Source organism: Coenobita brevimanus, chromosome 58 (genome assembly GCF_032717465.1).
Source record: "Coenobita brevimanus isolate Jiangsu-jjx chromosome 58, ASM3271746v2, whole genome shotgun sequence".
Taxonomy (NCBI): Eukaryota; Metazoa; Arthropoda; class Malacostraca; order Decapoda; family Coenobitidae; genus Coenobita; species Coenobita brevimanus.
In genome coordinates this window covers 21,674,115-21,694,368 of record NC_137011.1, presented here as the reverse complement: position 1 = coordinate 21,694,368, position 20,254 = coordinate 21,674,115, and the positions used below count along the sequence as shown (strand labels likewise).

The 20,254-nt window shown below is 39.9% G+C and overlaps 1 protein-coding gene across 1 annotated transcript; it reads right to left on the bottom strand.

The window, feature by feature from the left end:
- Positions 1-4,083: 4,083 nt before the first annotated feature.
- On the bottom strand, positions 4,084-18,870 carry LOC145402562 (uncharacterized; the record flags this gene model as incomplete). The annotated part of the gene is made up of 3 exons (XM_080274565.1): positions 4,084-4,308; positions 4,629-4,751; positions 18,790-18,870. Coding segments are annotated over 3 exons (429 nt in total), but the record flags the coding sequence as incomplete, so codon positions are not given.
- Positions 18,871-20,254: the final 1,384 nt, after the last annotated feature.

The window sequence follows — 20,254 nt, the reverse complement described above, 5'->3', positions numbered from 1 at the left end:
ACACTCCCAATGTCAGGTGTAACTTTCTTACTTGGAAATGATATTGGTGGAAGTCAAGTGTGTCCAGCTCCTCAGTTGTCTAGTGAACCAGTGACTGTGACCCAGGATTGTGACATCCCTGATGTTTTCTCTGCATGTGCTGTCACTAGGGCTAAGTCTAAAGTTACTGGTGACTTAGAGGATAATGATGATGATGATGTTATCCTAGCTGACACTTTTTTTGCTAATTTGGACCACTCACCAGATGAGGCAGTACCCCGTAGTGTTGATAATTTGTCTCGTCAAGAGTTGGTTGAGTTGCAGGTTGCTGACCCTGAGTTGAAAGGTCTAGCTAACTCTGCTTGCAGTGAGGAAGAGTCAGCTGGTGCTTCTACTTGTTATTATATAAAGTCAGGAGTACTTATGAGAAAGTGGAGACCCCCAACAGCATCAGCCGACTGTGAATGGGAGGTTGTACATCAAGTTGTCATCCCTCGTGTTTGTAGGCAGGATATCATTAGAGTGGCTCATGATTCCAGTTTGGCAGGACACCTTGGAGTGAGGAAGACTGGCACGCATTTTGAAACACTTCTACTGGCCAGGTATCTTCAGAGATGTTTCCTGGTATTGTAAGTCTTGTCACACCTGTCAAGTTGTGGGGAAGTGTAATCAGACCGAAAAGGTTGCACCTCTAGTTCCCATTCCTCCTTTTGAGGTGCCATTCACCCGTGTGTTGGTGGATATTGTGGGCCCTCTTCCTAAGAGTTCTTCAGGATTTTCTTATGTGTTGACCCCGATTGATATGGCTACTCGTTATCCTGAAGCCATTTCACTTAGAAATATCTCAGCAAAGAACGTGGTTAAGGAAATGCTAGGGTTCTTCACCAAGTTTGGTCTGCCCAAGGAGGTACAGTCAGACCGGGGAAGTAATTTCATGTCAAATGTTTTCAAGCAGTCTGTGAAAGAGTTGGGCATCACCCAGATCACGTCTTCAGCTTACCATCCCCAGACCCAAGGAGCGTTGGAGAGATATCATCAAACACTCAAATCGATGCTCAGGAAATACTGTTTGGAACATCAGAAAGATTGGGATAAAGGTCTTTCATTCGTTGTATTTGCCACAAGAGAATCTCCAAATGAATCACTGGGCTTCTCACCCTTTGAACTACTGTTTGGCCATGAAGAAAGAGGACCCTTTAAGCTACTCAAGGAATGTTGGCTGTCGGAAGAAGATGACGTCAACCTGCTGGAGTATGTGATGAAGTTCAAAGAACGGCTGTCCACTGCTTTACAGCTGGCGAGAGAGAATTTAGGAGCTGCTCAGGAGAAGATGAAGACTTAGTATGATAAGAAGTCCAGGTTACGTCACTTTCAGCCAGGAGGTCAGGTTTTGATTCTGCTACCAGTGAATGGGCAACCTCTTCAAGCCAAGTTTAGTGGTCCTTATTTCGTGGAGAAGAAACTCAGTGATGTCAACTATGTCATTGCCACACTAGATCGTAGAAAGAACAAGCAACTTTGTCACATCAACATGCTAAATTTATATCACAGGCGGGACGAAAATAACCCAGTCTGCACTGTAGCTGTTCCACCCGAGTCTGCAAGTGAAGTTCTCCCAAGCAGTATGAGCCTGAGTGATAGTTTGGGGAAGAATCCTGATATCATGAATGATCTCCATACTAAGCTTTCTCATCTAGCTCCCGAGGAAAGGCAGGAGTTTTCGGCATTACGGCAGGAGTACCTGCAAGTGTTCCGTGACACTCCAGGAAGAACCACTGTGTTGATGCATGATGTCAATGTTGGAGACGCAAAGCCAATTAAATTGCCTCCTTACCGTGTGAACCCAGTGAAAGTTCCTCTCATCCAGAAGGAGCTTGGCTACCTGTTGGACCACAAGATGATTGAGCCCTGTCAGAGCAAATGGAGTTCTCCTGTCACTCTAGTCCCTAAGCCAGGTGGGTCACAGCGGCTTTGCATCGACTACAGACGTGTTAATCAGATAACCAAAACAGACACTTACCCTCTCCCTCGCGTGGAAGATTGCATAGACAAGATCGGAAAGGCTAAGTACATAAGTAAGTTTGATTTGTTAAAGGGATACTGGCAAGTACCTATGACTGAACGTGCTAGGGAGATCTCATGTTTTGTAGCACTAGGAAAAACTTTTGCATGTTCTGTAATGCCATATGGTATCAAGAATGCACCAGCCACTTTGCAGAAGCTCATGAATGTTGTAACAGAGGGTTTGGCAGGATGTGTTGTTTATATTGATGATGTATTAATCTTCAGTGACAACTGGAAAGATCACCTATGCCATGTCAGTAAATTTCTTGAGCATTTGGTTCAGGCTAGTCTTGTAGCTAATTTATCAAAGTGTGAGTTTGGTCAAGCTAAAGTTCAGTACCTTGGGTACATAATTGGTGATGGACACATTGCACCACCAGGTGCTAAGGTTCAGGTTATAAGTGATCTTCCCAGACCCAAAAGTAGGAAAGAGCTACAAAGATTTTTGAGAATGGTAGGTTATTACAGGAGATTTGTTCTTAACTTTTCAATTCTTGTATCACCACTTACAGACCTGCTGAAAAAGGGAGTTAAATTTGTCTGGACCGATAACTGTGAATCCTCTTTCAGTAAACTTAAAGCTATCCTATTATGTCAGTCAATGCTCGCTACTCCAAATTTTGCTAAGCCTTTTAAGATGGCTGTTGATGCAAGTGATACAGGAGCTGGGGCTGTTTTGCTGCAAGAGGATGATCAGGGTATTGAACACCCTGTATCTTATTACAGTAAGAAGTTCACTCCACCTCAAAAAAACTACTCAACTATTGAGAAAGAGCTTTGGGCCTTGATTTTGGGTTTACAGCATTTTTCATTTTATTTGTGTTCTGGTTTTCACCCCATAGTCATTTATACCGATCATAACCCACTGAAATTCCTTAGTAAGTTTAAAGATAAAAATCAGAGATTGACAAGATGGAGTCTACTTCTTCAGGAGTATTCATTAGACATACAACATGTCAAGGGGAAAGAAAATGTTATTGCAGATTGCTTATCTAGACTTTAGATAGATTGTTTTAGAGTAATAAGAAATTTCCTTTGTAAATTTCTTTTTCTTTGTGGGGAGGTGTTACATAGCCTATGATTTCATCATCCTTTGTATAATTCTAATGTACAGCATGCTGCATGTTTGATCACGATTCGCCATGTGGCTTCCATAGTGACCAGGCTTGCGTGTTCTACCTCACTCCCCCCTTCTCCCCTTTATAGTAGAGTAAGTCGTTCTTTCTGTTGTTCAGAGCAGGAGTGTCAACTCTTCGTCCTCTGTGCCTTCATTTGCGCGTCCTTCTTGCAATTGAATCAAGCTCTGCTGGCCCCCTATATAATGAGCTCAGTCTCTGCATTAGTTGCCACTTAGATCTACTCCTCATTTTGTTCACATCTCTGTCCTCCCCTGTATAGTGTATTATTATTTTTGTGAGTGCTCAGGAAGAGTCCAGCCATCTAGCTGCTGTATAATTTGAGTATAAGTGTTATTACCATTTTTCTTGTACTGTATAGCATAAGGCGTTAATTCATAAGCCTGGTAAAGTTTTTGCTGTCAGCCAGTATTAGTAATATTTTGTATTTGTAATAATATTATATCTTGCTTTAACTGAGCATTATCTGGTTTTCTCATTTTATCAGGGCTGACTTAGATAAATTTGCTCTTGCTAAATTCATGTTAACAGAGGCTATTGCAGTTAACCATATATGTAACCTGTTTGCCATTACATTATCCTTATGAGTCCTGAATGTTTAGTTGTTAGTTTGAGCATTAAACTTTAACTTGTAATTTTACCTAAGTCTTTTGTTTTGAACCTGGAACTTTGCGGGACAGTAGTGATTTTAGTATTCTCACTTGAAGTGTTCATTATCTCTCTCTGTTCCGTAACAATATATATATATATATATATATATATATATATATATATATATATATATATATATATATATATATATATATTCTTTCCTCACCCTGCCCTTGGGTGGGAAACGAGGTCCGGATGATGATGATGATGATGATGATGATATATATATAGTTTTATTATATATAAACAGATCTCACTTGATCGTTGGAGTGTCAGACAACTGAAGCAGCAGTGAGTTGGTCATAGAGAGTGTGTGGCGGATGTCATCGAGACGGTGGAGAGGAAGGCGGGTGAGGACGAGGAGCTTTGTTGCCCACACCAGGAGGCGTCCCTTGAGGGACCACTTGGCAAAGGCTTCAAGGAACACCGGGTCATCACTCACCACCACTACCGTCACGAACCAGGACTTCAGTCGTAACTGGAGGTATCTTTACATTAATTATTTTTCTTTCTTACAATACTACAGGAACTTTCTTAAAGACTAAGCAGCGAAAACTTCAAGTTTTTAGTGATTTTAGTCATTAAGACGCCATGTGGCGTTACAAACATGCATCACAGTTTTTCTTTTTCGGCCTTTAATGATGCTATGGTAGACTAAAGTCTTAGAATTTCGTAGTTCTGTATATGACCTTCTCCAGTTACCCACCTCAGCGGTAACTGGAGAATGACCAGTCCAGCTACTCAATTCAGTAGTAACTTCATTGGCCTTCCCTCCTCAGCATAAACAATGTGACCTACCTGGCGGGCTTGTGTGATCACCTGGGAAAGCCGTGACTGTGTTACATTAGTGTTCTGGCTGTCTGCTATTACTTCAAATACCCCAACACCCCATGGCGCTCGAAGTTCTGTCACGTTACCAAACTGTGTAAATGGATTAACGGGGAATATTTAACATATGAAACAGGATTTGAGTACATGAAAGTGCTGTAGCTGAACAATACTTTTAAATTCCTGACATCACTAACTAAAATGTCAGAAAGTTTCATACATCTTCCTATATACATAAGTATAATGCTGCAACCATTAAAGTTCAAGTCTGCTCAATAATGTAAAACATATGTTATTACGAATATCTTAGCAGAGTACTTGTAAATTGTAATAGACAACTATGTGGTCCATTGACTGCCATCATACTAGCTTCTGCGCATTTATTCTCACCTGCAGCAGATCCAAAACCCATTTTCAATAGCTGATGGTCAAATCTAGTCAGGCTTGAGGGTAAATTTACATAGGAACCAAGGAGACGCATTTCTATATCATAACTAAGGCTCATTGAATTGCATGCAACCACAACTTATTTGAATTGTGAAATGAAACTGACTGTATTAAGTTCTGATGAATGTAAGTTTTTTAGTGTCGTTGTTAAAGAAGTTTGTATTATATTACTGAACATGAGGAGTAACAGGTGGCAATTTTTCGACAGTTTTTGACGATAACACAATAACTTATGGTGTGTCCACAACTTTAAAGTATAATAGCTCCTCCTGAAAGGTATGAGGTAAAACTGTTCAGTTCAGCACTGCCTTTAATATGACCAGATAATGAGTCTGAACAGTGGAGTAAAGCATACAGGTATGTGTAAATACATGACTCGATGGAAGAATGACTGGCGTGGAATCCTGTATATTTCTACCTGCATCCACATTATTTACAGAATACTGAAAGACGCAAAGCGCAATGAAAAAAGAAAGTAGTTAGTATGGTTATATATTCGTATGCTGTGATAAAACTGCTGATTTCATGATTAACTGAGCACTCGGGCGAAGTTACGTGGAAATAGATGAGGCAGAAGCCTCATGCCTAAAGCTGGTAGGAGCCCACAAAAAACAAATGAATGAATTAACACACACACACACACACACACACACACACACACACACACACACACACATTGATGAGGCAGAAGCCTCAGGCCCAAAACTGGAAGGGGCCAACAAAAAACAAATGAATGAAAACACACACACACACACACACACACATACACACACACACACACACACACACACACACACACACACACCGCTTGCTTGTTCAGTGGTAACGTTCTCACTTTCCATCTGGTAGACGGGAGTTCGCACCTCGCTCAGGCTGCGAAAAGTTTCACTGACGAAATGGGTGGTTACCGTCCTCCTAGAGCAAGGGGATGGATGTGTGCGTGTGTGAAGGTCACAGCCTTGGTCTTAGATCGGACTATATGAGCTCTCAGCTCCCTTCTGGGAGGGTAAAAGCTGACGATCACGACCATCAAGTGATCTTGACCTACTCGGTGAATTACACACACACACACACACACACACACACACACACACACATACACACACACACCTCGGAGGGCCCAATAGCTGCCCAGGGCCCCAACCAAATGGGCAGATTCCCATGGCCATGTGGAATGTGAGAGGTGTGAATAAAGAAAGCAAGAGGGTGGAAGTGGTGAATGTGTTCAAGAATGCGAGATACGCCGTGATGTCATCATATGAAACAAAAATGAAAGGGTGTGAAGTCGAGGAGTGGTAGGGTGTGAAATGTATAAGATCGGGCATGATGGGACAAGGAAGATGCAAGGAAGGAGTTGCTTTGTTGATGAATGATGTGTGGCTGAGTGGAATAAGAGATTTCAAATGTGTCAGCGCAAGATGTATGTATCTCAAGTTCAAGTCTGAGAAGGTGAAAGTGGCTGTAATCGTAGCGTATGCACCGTGTGATAACAGGAGTGAGGGAGAGAGAGAGAGAGAAAGACGGGTTTTGGGATGAGCTCGATGAAGCAGTGGGAGAAATGCCCAGGACCTATAACATAATCGTAACGGGGAATATGAATGGATGAGTAAGCACTGGTCCTGAGGATAACATAATGGGCTGTAATGGAGTACCAGGAGAAAATGATGCTGGGAAGTGACTGAAGGATTTGTGTCTGGAAAGGAGGTTGTGCATTTGTAACTCGTATTTCAAACACAACGATGCACATAAATATACATGCTACAGAGGGACCGCAGATAGTGTTGAAAGGATCCTGATTGATTACGTGCTCGTAGAGAGGTCGTCGCTGGGAATGGTTGCTGATACGAGGGCCGTGAGAGGACGATGTGGAGGTCTGTCATATCATATGATTGTAATATGCAAGATCAAGCTGAGAGGAGTGAGGTGGACCAGGAGAGAGAGGAGCAGTCAGGGTGAAAGACTGACAGTCGAGATGCTGAGGATAAAAGAAATGGCAGATGAATTCAGGACCAAAGTAAGGGAGAAGTTAGAACCAGTGAAATGGAATGGAATGAATCTGGACAGCCCGTGGAATGCACATAGGGATTGCTTAGTTAGGAATGCTAAAACGGTGTGTGGTGTGCGCAAGAGTAACAACAAAGAAGAAAGGTACGGCATGGTGGTGAAGAGGTTAAGAGAACACTGGAGGAAAAGAGGAAGCAGTGGCTAAAGTGGTTACAGGACAGGGATTCAAATGAAATAAGAACTGAATATATTAAGAGCAAGAAGCACGTAATGAGACCAGTGAAGAGGAAAGAGAAGGAGGTAAATGATGATCTAGGAAGAAAAATAATTGCCAACTACTCTGATAATGGGAAATTATTCCAGAAAGAGGTGCAGAAATGTAGAAGTTACAGTGGAATGAAATGTGAAGGTGTGAAGGATGTAGGTGGTAGATTATCAAACCATGGGGATAAAGTAAAGACCAGATGGAAAGAACATTTTTAAGCCTGATGAATGGAAATAGAGAGAGCAGAGCCACTGGAAACATGATTGGTTTGGGGGGGGGGGTGAAGAGAAGAAATGCAGTGCCAGGCAACGTGAAACTCGCACAGGTGAAGAGCGATGTGAAGCGGCTGAAAAATAGGAAAGCAGCTTATGATGATGAGGTGTACGCAGAGATGATTAAGTGTAGTGGAGAGAGCGGAATGAAGTGCTTGTTGGCGACATGTAAGATGGAATGGACCAGTGAAACTGTGCCAGCTGAGCGGAAAAAGGCTGTGATTGTACCCCTGTACAAAAATAAAGGTAAGCGAGCGAGTGCAAGAATTATCGTGGCATAAATTTATCGAGTGTGGTAGGGTAGGTATATGGAAGAATTATTATATCGAAAGTAAGAGAGATATCAGGAGTCCTAGTGAGTGATGAAAAGGGTGGCTTTACGAGTGGTAGAGGATGTATGGATCAAATATTTGCAGTAATACAGATAGTGGAGAAGGCTTGTGAGAAGGACAATTAGGTGTTTATGGCATTCATGGATCTGGAAAATACATGCGACAAAGTAAGCAGAGAAGGATTGCGGAAGGTTTTGCACATGTACAGCGTACATGGTAAGCTGCTAGATGCCGTCAAGAGTTTTTATGATGGTACTGAAGCATATGTAAGGGTAAAGGAGCAGCTAAGTGAATGGTTCACCAACGGTGCGGGCGTGCGATAAGGTTGTATGATGTCCTCATGGTTGTTAAATATATATATATATATATATATATATATATATATATATATACAGTATGGATGGGGTGATGAGAGAAGCAAAAACATGAGTAATGGAGAGAGAGAGATGGCGTTGATAGTGAATGGTGATGGATGGTAGATTTCAAATTTTGTTGCATGCTGATGATGCAGTACTACTTGCAAATGCAGGACAAGAACTTGGTAGACTGGTGCAGAGATTTGTTGATGTCTGTGAGCGTCGTGGCTCGAGAGTAAATGTAGCAAAGACTAAAGTGATGGTTATTGATAGAGAAGGTAACTCCCAGTGTGATGTTACAGTGAATGGAGAGAGACTGGAATTGGTGAGAGAGTTCAAATACCTGGGTAAAGTGATAGAAAAGAGAGGAAAAAGTGCAAAAGAAATGGAAAGTAGAGTGACACAACGAAGGAAAGTACACCTAGTGCAATGAAGGACTTGATAAACAGAGGTTTGAGTGTTGCAAGTGCACGAGGCCCACATATACGAGTTTTAGTGTCAACTTTAACATATGGATGGGAGACTATGGTTTGGCATGAAAATGAAAAGTCAAGGGTGACAGCAGTGGAGATGGGACTGCTGAGGAATGTATGTGGAGTACAGAGTGTGGACAGGATACGAAATGTGATTTGTGAAAGATGTGGAATGAGGAAATCTGTGGACACCAGAATCAAGGAGACTGTACTGAGATGGTATGGTCATGTGGAGAAAATGGATAACAATAGAGTGGTGAAACAGGTTTATCTGAGCGAATTTGAAAGAGGGATGAGGTGAGGTAGGCCAAGGAGAAGGTGGAATTATATGGTGGATGAGTGTGTGAGGAAGAGAGGTTTGGAAGTCGGTGGGGCTATGGGACTGACAAGAGATCGAGCTGGCTGGGTGAATATTGTGAGGAGAAGAGCATGATCAGGGATTTGGCACCCCTTTTTAATGTGACAGCGTCCAGATTGACTCTATCGGATAAGTTTATGTGAAGCTACAGAACGTGGTGAATGTTTTTGGCGTATCTGATAGAGACAGGATCCCGGGGGCTTAAATGGTGAGTGAATAGAAACATGGCCCATTGGACTGGGCAAATTTAGGCTGTCTGGACGTTGCTACTCCTCACCTTGCCCTAGGGTGGGAAAGGAGGTTTATATCTATCTATCTATCTATGTCTATATCTATCTATCTTTCTATCTATCTATCTATCTATATACAGATAGATATAGATATATATATATATGTATATATATATATATATATATATATATATATATACATATATATATATATTAGCCAGGGTCATAAGATAAAAAAAAACTTAAAGTCCAGTTTCCTTTTTATAATAGAGGGGAAAATATGCTCATATATAAAGGCAAGAGAACTGCAGAATATTATATCCGTATCATGTCAGTAAGAGGTGGCGCCTGGACACTTTATTATGCAGCCCTTAGCTAGCACACTGTGACCGAACACTACCCAGTATTCACTATGAGGAAGTGGCTGCAAATGGAGTTCCACACCTAACCCATCCCATACACCCTTCACTTAAAGTTTGGCCAATTTACCCTCCTTTGAAATCCTTCTTCGATTCGAATGCTGGCATTATTTTTCTTGATTTGTGTATGTTTCTTATATACTCATCTCTGTTTCTGTAACTATAAACTTTTGCAGATGCTTCAGTCACCAGCTTTTCTGTGCGTTCAACTGACTAAGTATGGCAAGGATACTTTGGACACCGCTTTTCAACAATTTCAGAACTTTCAGCCAAACCATGTCGTTAAACATCAGTCAAATTCTTGAGGAGTGGTTGTTCTTTAATATCCACCACATCCCAGGTGATCATTTCAGTATAATGATCTGCCCCAAAATTTATCTCTTGTACTTTGAATTGTCTTCTTTCCTGTCTCGGGTTGTTTGTTGTTGCTAGAATTTTCTTCACAGCATCTCTTCGGATGTCAGAATCTTCATCAAATGCCATGTCCAAAAGCATGTTTTCCGGATGAGCATAGAAGGCATTTGTTTGGATAGCCTAAGTAGCAGCCTTATATGTTCCCAAACATTCATCTTTCATATATTTGATCTTGGTAAAAGCACTGAATAGATGTTTTGTGCCATTGACACAGGAAGGATTTCTCTTAATCTCAAACCAGGTCGAAATGTATACAGTCATCAAATATTTGGCTAATGTTTTCAATGGTTTGGAAGGAAAAGGTACTGAGCAATACAGTCTCAAAATTCTTGCACATGCTGTCAGCCATCTGGAATGTGCTAATGGGCCTGGTTCAACTGAAGAGAATGATGCAGGAAATTTTCCAGATGACACTGCATACCATATAGTCAGAATATATTTTTGATCCTTATTTAAATCTAGCTCTGAATAGTTCTCATGAAACTTCTCATCATCTACTGGGACTGGTTCAAAATTTACCTCAGGGAGGTTACTAACTGTTTCTCCTATCTTCTTCCCAATCTTTGCTTTGAATACTGTGGATCCTGAGGTTTCACCATCCAAATGTTTAAATATATGCCGAAATGGAAGCTCATTGTACTGTAACAAACATATAAGGCACTGCAAAGGACGGTTAAGAAAGTCTATAATCAATTTTATTGCTCTGCCCTTTGTCCCTGTGTTAACAGGTGTACCATCACACCCTATAGCAACAAGCATCTCAGTCTTCATCCCACAGTTCATCAAGCACTCAGAAACAGCAGCTGCTGTTCCCTCATCAGGAGTTACATGATCAAGGTATTCAGAGCCTGGTTCGTTGACTAATGAAATGTGTTCCTCAAATTTACTTACTTGGTGAATGGACAGAACCATTTTCATCTCTTCTCTCTTCCAATATTAATGTTTTTCTTTTTTTTTTTCATCAAAATACAGTGCTGTTATGTCTTGCTTTTCTATATGCTGAAGTCTTTCTCTGCCTGATTTTCTGGCATGTGTTACTTCTTATATTTCAATAACTAAATTCATGCTTTCGGGTGAAACAAGTACAGCACCCACAAGAGTGGAAGTGGCAATTGAAGCGACACCACTATCACCCATACCAAATCAATCAGCTTCTCTTGCAACCAGTTCACAGTTGATTCGCATTCGTGATATCTTAAATGTTTTCCTCTTTTTTCTACACTCGGACAATATGTTTCATCCGTATCATCATTTTCCAAACTGTCATCAGTATCACTCATTCCTCCATCCCACTTTGACCTTTCTGACAAACAGAATCAGATGTTTTCACTTTGTAGTTCTCTGCATCCCATTTTCTTTTTGCTCGTTGTAGCAATATTTTTGTTTCTTTTATATCCACTTTTCCAATGTACATCTATTTCTTCTTTGATCTGAAAGGAACTCTCTTTCACCTACGGGCACCTTTCTTTTCTTTGAACTCTTATACTCTTTGAAGGATTTACATTTGCAACACGAGATCTCAAATAGCTCCTTCTGCTTATGAGTTTTATAGTTTTCAAGCTGTTTGTTGTAGCAGTCTTTCCCCTTGTTTTTCACTAGGGTCTTGTACATAGAACGGTTGTCCAAAACCAGCTGTGCAGTTCTTGTCAGGTGAACACAAGGAACTGAAGCTTTTTCCCAAAGACACTGAAGTTCTGATCCAAGATCCTTCGTTATTTCCTTCACTGACTCAATTTTTCTGTTTCAACAAAAAGTAAGTGTCTTACCACATCCCACTTCGTTGGAAGTTGCTTGTCACCAATAGTTCTTAAAGTGCCAAAAATATCATGAGTTAAGGCAGACCCAGTACTGTGAGCCATATTTGTACTTCTCCAGGATATTTAGCTATTAAGCATTAATACCTGAAAATGAAGAAAAAAAAAACGTGAAAAAAAAAAAAAAAAACGAAATACAAGGTCTGAATTGTAAGTCTCCTACGACGGCACTGATGCGCCAGATACAGTTAATGGCGAGATGTTGACGAGGCAGGCGCCACCTCTATATCAACATGGATTACACCAAAATTTTGCATACATGATACTTTCATTATGGAGCAACTTTTCTTTGGTATTACAATTTTAAATTCAGAAGTCGGATTTTTCGACCCGGTCTAATAATGTATACAGTATGTTTGTAGGGAGAGAGAGAGAGAGAGAGAGAGAATTTGTGTGTGTGTGTGTGTGTGTGTGTGTGTGTTTATCTTACACCAATATTCATTTAGCTTATAATCAGTAGTTTTTAGTTGTCGTAAGAATTTGTTCAGAACAGTTATTATTCAATACGTCAATTGATGTTCAAACAAAACAGCAAAGTGCTGTTTATCTTTACTTTACGTTTTACATGTGATACAGAATCAAAGTTTAATCATACCGATATAGATATTCATTTTACTAAAGTTACAGAGATTATGACAACCATTTTGCGGACACCATTATAATCACTTCAGACACAAGCGGCCTGGTTATAGAAAGGCATGGGTTTGTGGCAGTAATAAGAAACCAATAATTCATTAGTGGCACTCATTTTATACACACATACGCACAGTACGTAAAATCAATGCAATTTTTTCTCTTAACCTGCCGCATCCTGTTGACGTGAATAAATGTCCACACGTTTTGTCACTGTCTATCCCGTTGACGTACATAAACGTGAATCAGTTGCAAGGTCCCTAATTTGCACAATTTTCAATTTTCGCGAGTGATTTTTGGTAGTATACACGGGACACCTTCCTCTACAAGATGCCAGGAAGGGACATTGCCTTACCTAGTCTCGGCAATTCACCTATTACAAGTGACCTGGCCAGTAAAGACATGTCATGCCACGGTACGAAATTCAGGGCCAGAGTAATTACCCAATCGATGACAATGTGGAGGACAAACTTTACATAGCATTAAAGGAAGAAACAGTCAGAAATGATGATCAGGTAATGTCGCCAAAAAAGGTCAGTTATGTTGATATGTTTGGTGAGTGAAACAATGCTTATATTGCCTATATTACTGTGTGAAAAGCAATATACTCTCATACTACATATAAATCCGTACCAAATAAATAAATAAATACTGTTTATGAGTGGTGTGGAATGGTTACCCTCCCAGAGAACTCGTTTTCTTTGGAGAAAGCCTGATAGAAAACACAGTAAGGTGAGGAGGTACTGTTACCTGTTTCGAGTACTTTAAACCTCAGGTGACCGATTTCTCTATGAATTTTCGATGTTTCTCACAAAAAGCGGAGGTTTGAGCCAAAAAAAATTTTTCCAAAAATGGTTGGGATTGGGGGGAGTCAGTGGTGGAAAAGTGGTCGGGATGGGGCGGGTTAAGGAGTACCCGTAACAGGACTGACCATCATACAGCTGAAGCTTTCTATGGACTGGAAGCTAATCCAAGTGTCGAAACCTGCCCATCAGTTACTTGATGCGACTGCAAAGACAGAGAGAGAGAGAGAGAGAGAGATAATATGGTTCGTGTTAATGTAGAAGTCACAACTTAGACTCAGTGCACTTGTGGTCGAATGTGAACTGCCCGAGTGTTAAGTGTGTGGCTACTTGCCAGTCAGCCACACTTCACTCTCATGGTAGTACCTCACAGGTTCGATGATGCCCACCCATCTACAACCTACCCATTATGTTTCCCACTAAAAATGCAGCAGGTAGGATTGGAAAAAAATAAATGAAACAAAAATAAAATGAAAAATATGAGAGTTACTCGTACAGAGGCTCCAGGTTCAAGAGAAATGTCAACCCGGTGAAGTGTAGGCTTATATTGCCCTTCTGCAGTTCTCCTAACTCCTTCTAGAGGATAAGGAAGTAGTTAAGGGACGTTTGTATAGCCAGGTACCCGAGCCGTCAATATTAAAAATATCCACAAAAGAATTATGGTTGCAAGTAACACCTTGACAATGTTAGAAATTGAAAATATATATATATATATATATGTACTGATATATACTAATATATATATATATATATATATATATATATATATATATATATATATATATATGAAGCTTCTGTGGTACAGTGGTAGAGTGTGCGTTTCGCACGCTGGTGGACGAGGGTTTGCCTCCTGCCAGAGTTGTAAAAACTTTGGAAATCATTCACCGAGCCACTTGCTACTTTGGCGGACATAAGGGGTGCTGTGGTTGAATCAGTGTCGCATAGTAGTATGCTTGCACCCAATCGGCTTAAGGTGGGCCGATTACACTTGTTTCACAGACTACACACACATCCAAAGCCACTACAACACTACAATTACACTTAGAAGCACTTCTCACCCTACATACAGTCTCTACCAGACAGCCTAAGCCACTGGGTAGAGACACATTGGCTTGTATCGTCCTTGCTTCGGTAGAGATAGGCCGGTCCTGTAGTGGACCTCAACGGCTGATGATGCACCAGGTGCGTTCAAATCACTTTCAGATAATTTCATAGAAAATTATGTTAGTATGGAGTTTCAAAAGAATTTTTTATAATTTTTCGCAAAAAGTTATTGTAGCATGTAGCATCCAAATAATTTTAAGAAATCTCAGGAAATAATGATGGTACTATTAATGCTGGATAGTAAAAAATTGGTCACTATTAAAAATTTCCACAACAAATTGTGGTAACAAACAACAAGCTGGGAACGTCAGACATTCCAGAAAAAAATGATGGTACCAAGTAGTATTCAAATCAGTTAAAAAAAAAATTACATAGAAAATGGTGGTAGTATGGTGTATTGAATCCATTTTTTTTTTTTTCCACGAAATATGATGTCAGCAAGTAGCATCTTAATTACTTTAAGAAATAACCACAAAAAATGATGGTACAATGATAAACGATTAACTGAATCTCGGACTAAGGCTACGATTCGCTTACTACAGTCGCATGAGTCACTAGAAGTATCTTGAAAATAAATACTGCACCATAATACCTTCATTTCTTGTCGCTTTTTGCGAAACGTGGTAACTAAATTCCGTACAGCTATTCGAATTTTCTTTAAATTTGGATCGAAGGTAACTTACCTTATCCAACAAATATTTCAGCAGTCGATTAGCACTGGGCCCCGAATGTTTTTGTTTCATCCAAACAAGCTATATCTTCCCAAAACAACTGCAACATCAAAAATTCATATCCACCACTGCAATACCCCATAGTTCTGCACATACTATGTTAGAGATTACATTGATTTGGATGCTACATGCTGACATCATTTTTTGTGGAAATTAACGTTTCCTCTCTTCCATCCTTCCTCTTCTGTCTTTCTTTCCTTCATTCTTTTGCTTTTCCTTCGGCCTATGGGTAACTCTACACTGTGTAACAAGCCAAATGGTTTCCTGTACACCAGGAAACCATTTATTACACTGGGTGGTAACCATATAACCAAATTATTGTGCCTGGTGGTTAAGTGGATAATTAAGGTGCTCCAATCGGATTGAGCCTGTGTAGGAGTATATCCAAGGGGAGGATGGGGTTTATTGCTCACGTAATGCCACTCAGGGATGAGTGAGGCTGGTCACTCTCTTCTTAAATGTCAGGATCAACTTGCCTAGCCTCGTATTCCTACGCTCCTCATAGGGCGACATAGGATTGGATGATGGATGGATAGATGGATGGACAAAAATGGATTTGATACTCATTACTGCCATCATTTTCTGTAGAAATTTTTAAAATGGTTTGAATATTCGATATGTATTTCATCAAGTGAGGGCGTCCACGGGGTGGAATGATGAATCGCGCCTGAGGGCCAAAGGGCAAGCACTATAATATAATTAAAAATCTTAAGTTCTCCCTTTAGCCTTTGGGCACGGTTCAGCATTCCACCCCGTGGATGCCTTCCTCTGATCCACAAAAAAATATGGTAGATTGTAACGAAGTGGTCAGATCATTTAATGAAATTACACCCCCCCCACTGAAAAAAATATATATATAGTATTTATGTTCAAGATACTTCTCGTGATTCTTGTTTTTGCAGTAAGCGAATCGCGGTCAAAAGGAGCGATTCAATAACTGCTTCTCAGTGTCAATGACTTTATGTATGACTTTGGCTACATAATCATTTATTATTACAATTCCAGATTCCGTTATGGCCTCATCAGCGAAGGAACGTCAGTATGATGAAGGGTACATTCATTATCACTACTATCGTCAATAGTGGGTGTGAATTTCTGTACTGTGTTATATGCCATAAAGTTTATCACTGGAGTGCATAAAACCAAGTTTTCTCAAGCCACATTTAAATATTTGTCATCCAAATCAGAGATGTAAGAATGCTGCCTTCTTGAAGCATAAGGAAGATGGACTGAAGCGAGCATGTTTTGATCATTCAGGACAGTTCAGTCAATAAAATGAATCTGGGTTATGTTCATCGTACATTGTATCAACGAGATCTGCACAAGTAATAATATCCTCACAACATTGCAGAAAAGCTTATTGTCCTTTGCTGTAAAGATACAGGTCACTGTTATTGGAAGTGATGATAGCAAAAAGGTAATAACAGATCTTATCAAACGGTACTGTTCAACGACGAATATTAGATATGTCTGAAGATATAAAACAAGAAGTGACTGCTGAAATAAAAGGAACATCTTTAGGCAAAGTTGCAGTCCAACTCAGTGAGTCGACTGACGTCGATGCTTTTGCCCAGCTCTTGGTATTTATATGATACATTAGTAATGATGATTTCAAGGAGGATCTCTTGGTATGTCATGCGTTGGAGTCGACTACATGAAATAAAGACATTTTCCATGAAGTCTCATTCTTTTTAGAGGGTGGAGGACTTTCTCGGAATAATGTATATGCACAACTGATGGAGTACCAGCAATGCTTGGCAGTTGATCAGGATTTTGACGAAGAGTGAATGAGGCTAATCCTGAAACAAAGCATCTTCATAACATGCTTCAGAGACATGCTCTGGGATCTAAAACTCTCCCACCTCAGTTAAAATTAGTACCTGATGTTGTGCACATGGTACATATCATGAAGTCAAGTGCCTTAAATGCACGGCTCTTCTGCCTACTGTGCCAAGAGTTTGTAGAAGATAAAGAAGTGTTATTCTTTCACACCGAGGCTCGATCTGGTATCAAGAGTAGAGTCACTGAAGGAGGAACAGTTCAATTTCTCCAGACATAACAACAGGACAGTTGTCTGAGTTCACCAAGAATTTGTCAGAGAGCCAGTGATTCCAGAAGCTGACCTACTTGATGGACCTACTCTTACGTCTAAATTCGTCAGACTTATCCTTCCAAGGACGACTGATCACACTGAATGATTTCGGGGACAAGACTAGATCATTCAACATGAACCTGGAGCTGTTAGAAAGAAAGATCAAAGATGAAAATTTTACCATATTTGAACACCTTAGTGAGGCACTTGATAAATGCAGTGGCACTAGAAAACTAGAAATAGTGCACCTTGTGCAAACACATCTTTCTTCTTCCCCGCTGATGGAGTTGCAGTCTCGAACTGAGCGAGCTGGAATCAAAACTGAATAGAAGCCCATTCATTGTTAATGTGCGCCTTGTCCCAGATAACATGCAAGAAGAATTCTTAAAGTTGATGAACGACTCTGTTGCAAAAGATGCATTTGAAACACTTCCTCTAACCAAATTCTGCTCTAAGATGAGTAAGTTTTACCCTGCTGTAGCTGATGTTGTTGTGAGGTCTTTTATTATGTTCATTAATATTTACCTACATGAGCAAAGATTTTCATCGCAGTTCAACATTAGATCTAAACACTGAGCACGACATAATAATAAGCATGACCTTCAGGTGTGCCTGTCTAATACTACATTTCGCACTGATAAACTTGTTTTCACTAAACAGGCACAACCTTCATACTGAAGTTTAATACTGGTCGCCATATATAAAACAAGACGTTAATGCTTCCTTGCCAAATGAAGTAATTATAATTTTTCGTCTTACATTAGCTGGTACATTGCCATTCTGCACTGAATTAGTGCTTATGTTTATTTTCTTAATAAAGTTAGCACAGTGTCTCTCCTGTGTGTAGCATCATTTTACACAGACGATGTTAATGCTTAACTGCTTTTAAAGTCATTACAGTTTCAACCACTGACAATATCCATTGTAGTACCATTATCTACTGAATTAGTGTTTATATATTATCATTCTGTTTGCAGTGACAGATTAATGGGAGTACAGGTTCAGGGTCTGATAACTCAGAGGAAGTACTTGGTGGGAAAAAGGTCGAGAACCCCTGGTTTAAGGAGTACAGAAATGAAAGGTTATAAAGATTTTATACATCCCTAACAATCATACAGCAAATACTAATAGGAACTAGGTGAACAACAGGAGCAGTTTTGCAGCAAATCAGCAAATCCGATGAGCAACTGCCTTGAAAGGTCTTTACATGATTACCATGTATCAGTTGTAATCAGCTTTCCGAAGAAAGAAGCTGAAAGTCATAGAACCTTCCTTCTCAAATATTAAGCTCAGAGCCATCGTCTGTGTTAATGACCCATGTACGGTGGATGGACAAAAATATGTTTTAACTGTAGCCTCTGTAACAAGTTTCTTATATACTTACGAAAAAGCAGGTGTGTTTGATGATAATAAGGGAATCCTTTTCCAGTGGTGCCACTTCAAGTAAAGTATTTAGTGCTTCCATGGCTGCTGTTATCATTTTAACTTCACCTGTAATAAGAACAAACATGTTAACAATTTACGTGACAAATTCAATGAAAAAGAAAACAGTGCGGGACAAAATCTGTGAAAAAGAAAAGTCCTATGTTGTTAATTACCAATGCATTCACAATTTCTCAGAAAAAAAAAAAAAAAAAAAACACTAAAAACACAGAACACAAATTCTCTTTTTCACTTGCCATTTTTAGATGGTCCAATTTTTGTAGCATCAGCAGAGATGAGAACATCATTAAATACTAGCAGAAGTAAGATGCCTGCGGTCATTGTTTATCTTCGACAGGAGCTGCAGGGAGAAGACGGTCTGTGGTGAGTGTTTGTATAAATTAAAATACTCGAAAATATACAAGGTGTCCACAAAACCTTACTGGATTAACAAGAATGTCTGGGGAAGGGGGAAGCAAACCACTCCAACTCGGTGCCAGTTCCAAGCTCAGAAAAATGGGGAGGGTTGAAAGTCTGTGTCAGGATGGGCATCCGGCCTTTCAACCATCACCCACAACCATGGCATGAATTCCATTGCTCCCACCCATCACCTCAACTTCGCCTCCGACACCTCCACCTTCACAAGTAGGAGGGAGGACATCGTAAAAAGACTGGGTATGACTAGGATGACGACCTCGTTATGACGAAGGATTGAATGAATATCTGACGACGATGAATCATGGGGCATGGACTCGGATTCCCAAGGGAAACATCTCCTGAGTAGATCGTACATGATACGGTACATCGATTCCAAACTGTGGTGGGAAGAGATGGAAAGTTACAAAGAGTACAAAAAAAAAAAAAACTGATCTTACATGTAAACAGAGAGATAGGTAGATAGATTGAGAAATAGATACATATTTCGACAGATATAAATTTATGTATACATAAATTATATCAATATGTTATATTTATTTTAAATGCAGTAAAATTCTGCAAAACTTAGGAGGAAATTGCTGACACCCTGAATATTGAATCATCCGAATCCATGATAGTTCAGGAGACTACATCATAAAATGAGTTTTGATTTACTGACAAATGACTCTTTTATAAATTCTGTACTATAGTTGAAATTCCATGTCACTGATGGAATGACACCATCTCTCATTTCCGTTCAGCTTGTTTTAACGAACGTATTCATTAATATCTATCTATCTATCTGTCTATCTATCTATCTGTCTATCTATCTATCTGTCTATCTATCTATCAATCTATCTATATCTATCTGTCTATCTATTTATCTCTGTCTGTCTGTCTGTCTGTCTGTCTGTCTGTCTGTCTCTCTCTCTCTCTCTCTCTCTCTCTATATATATATATATATACACACACACACACACACACACACACACACACACACACACAGTATG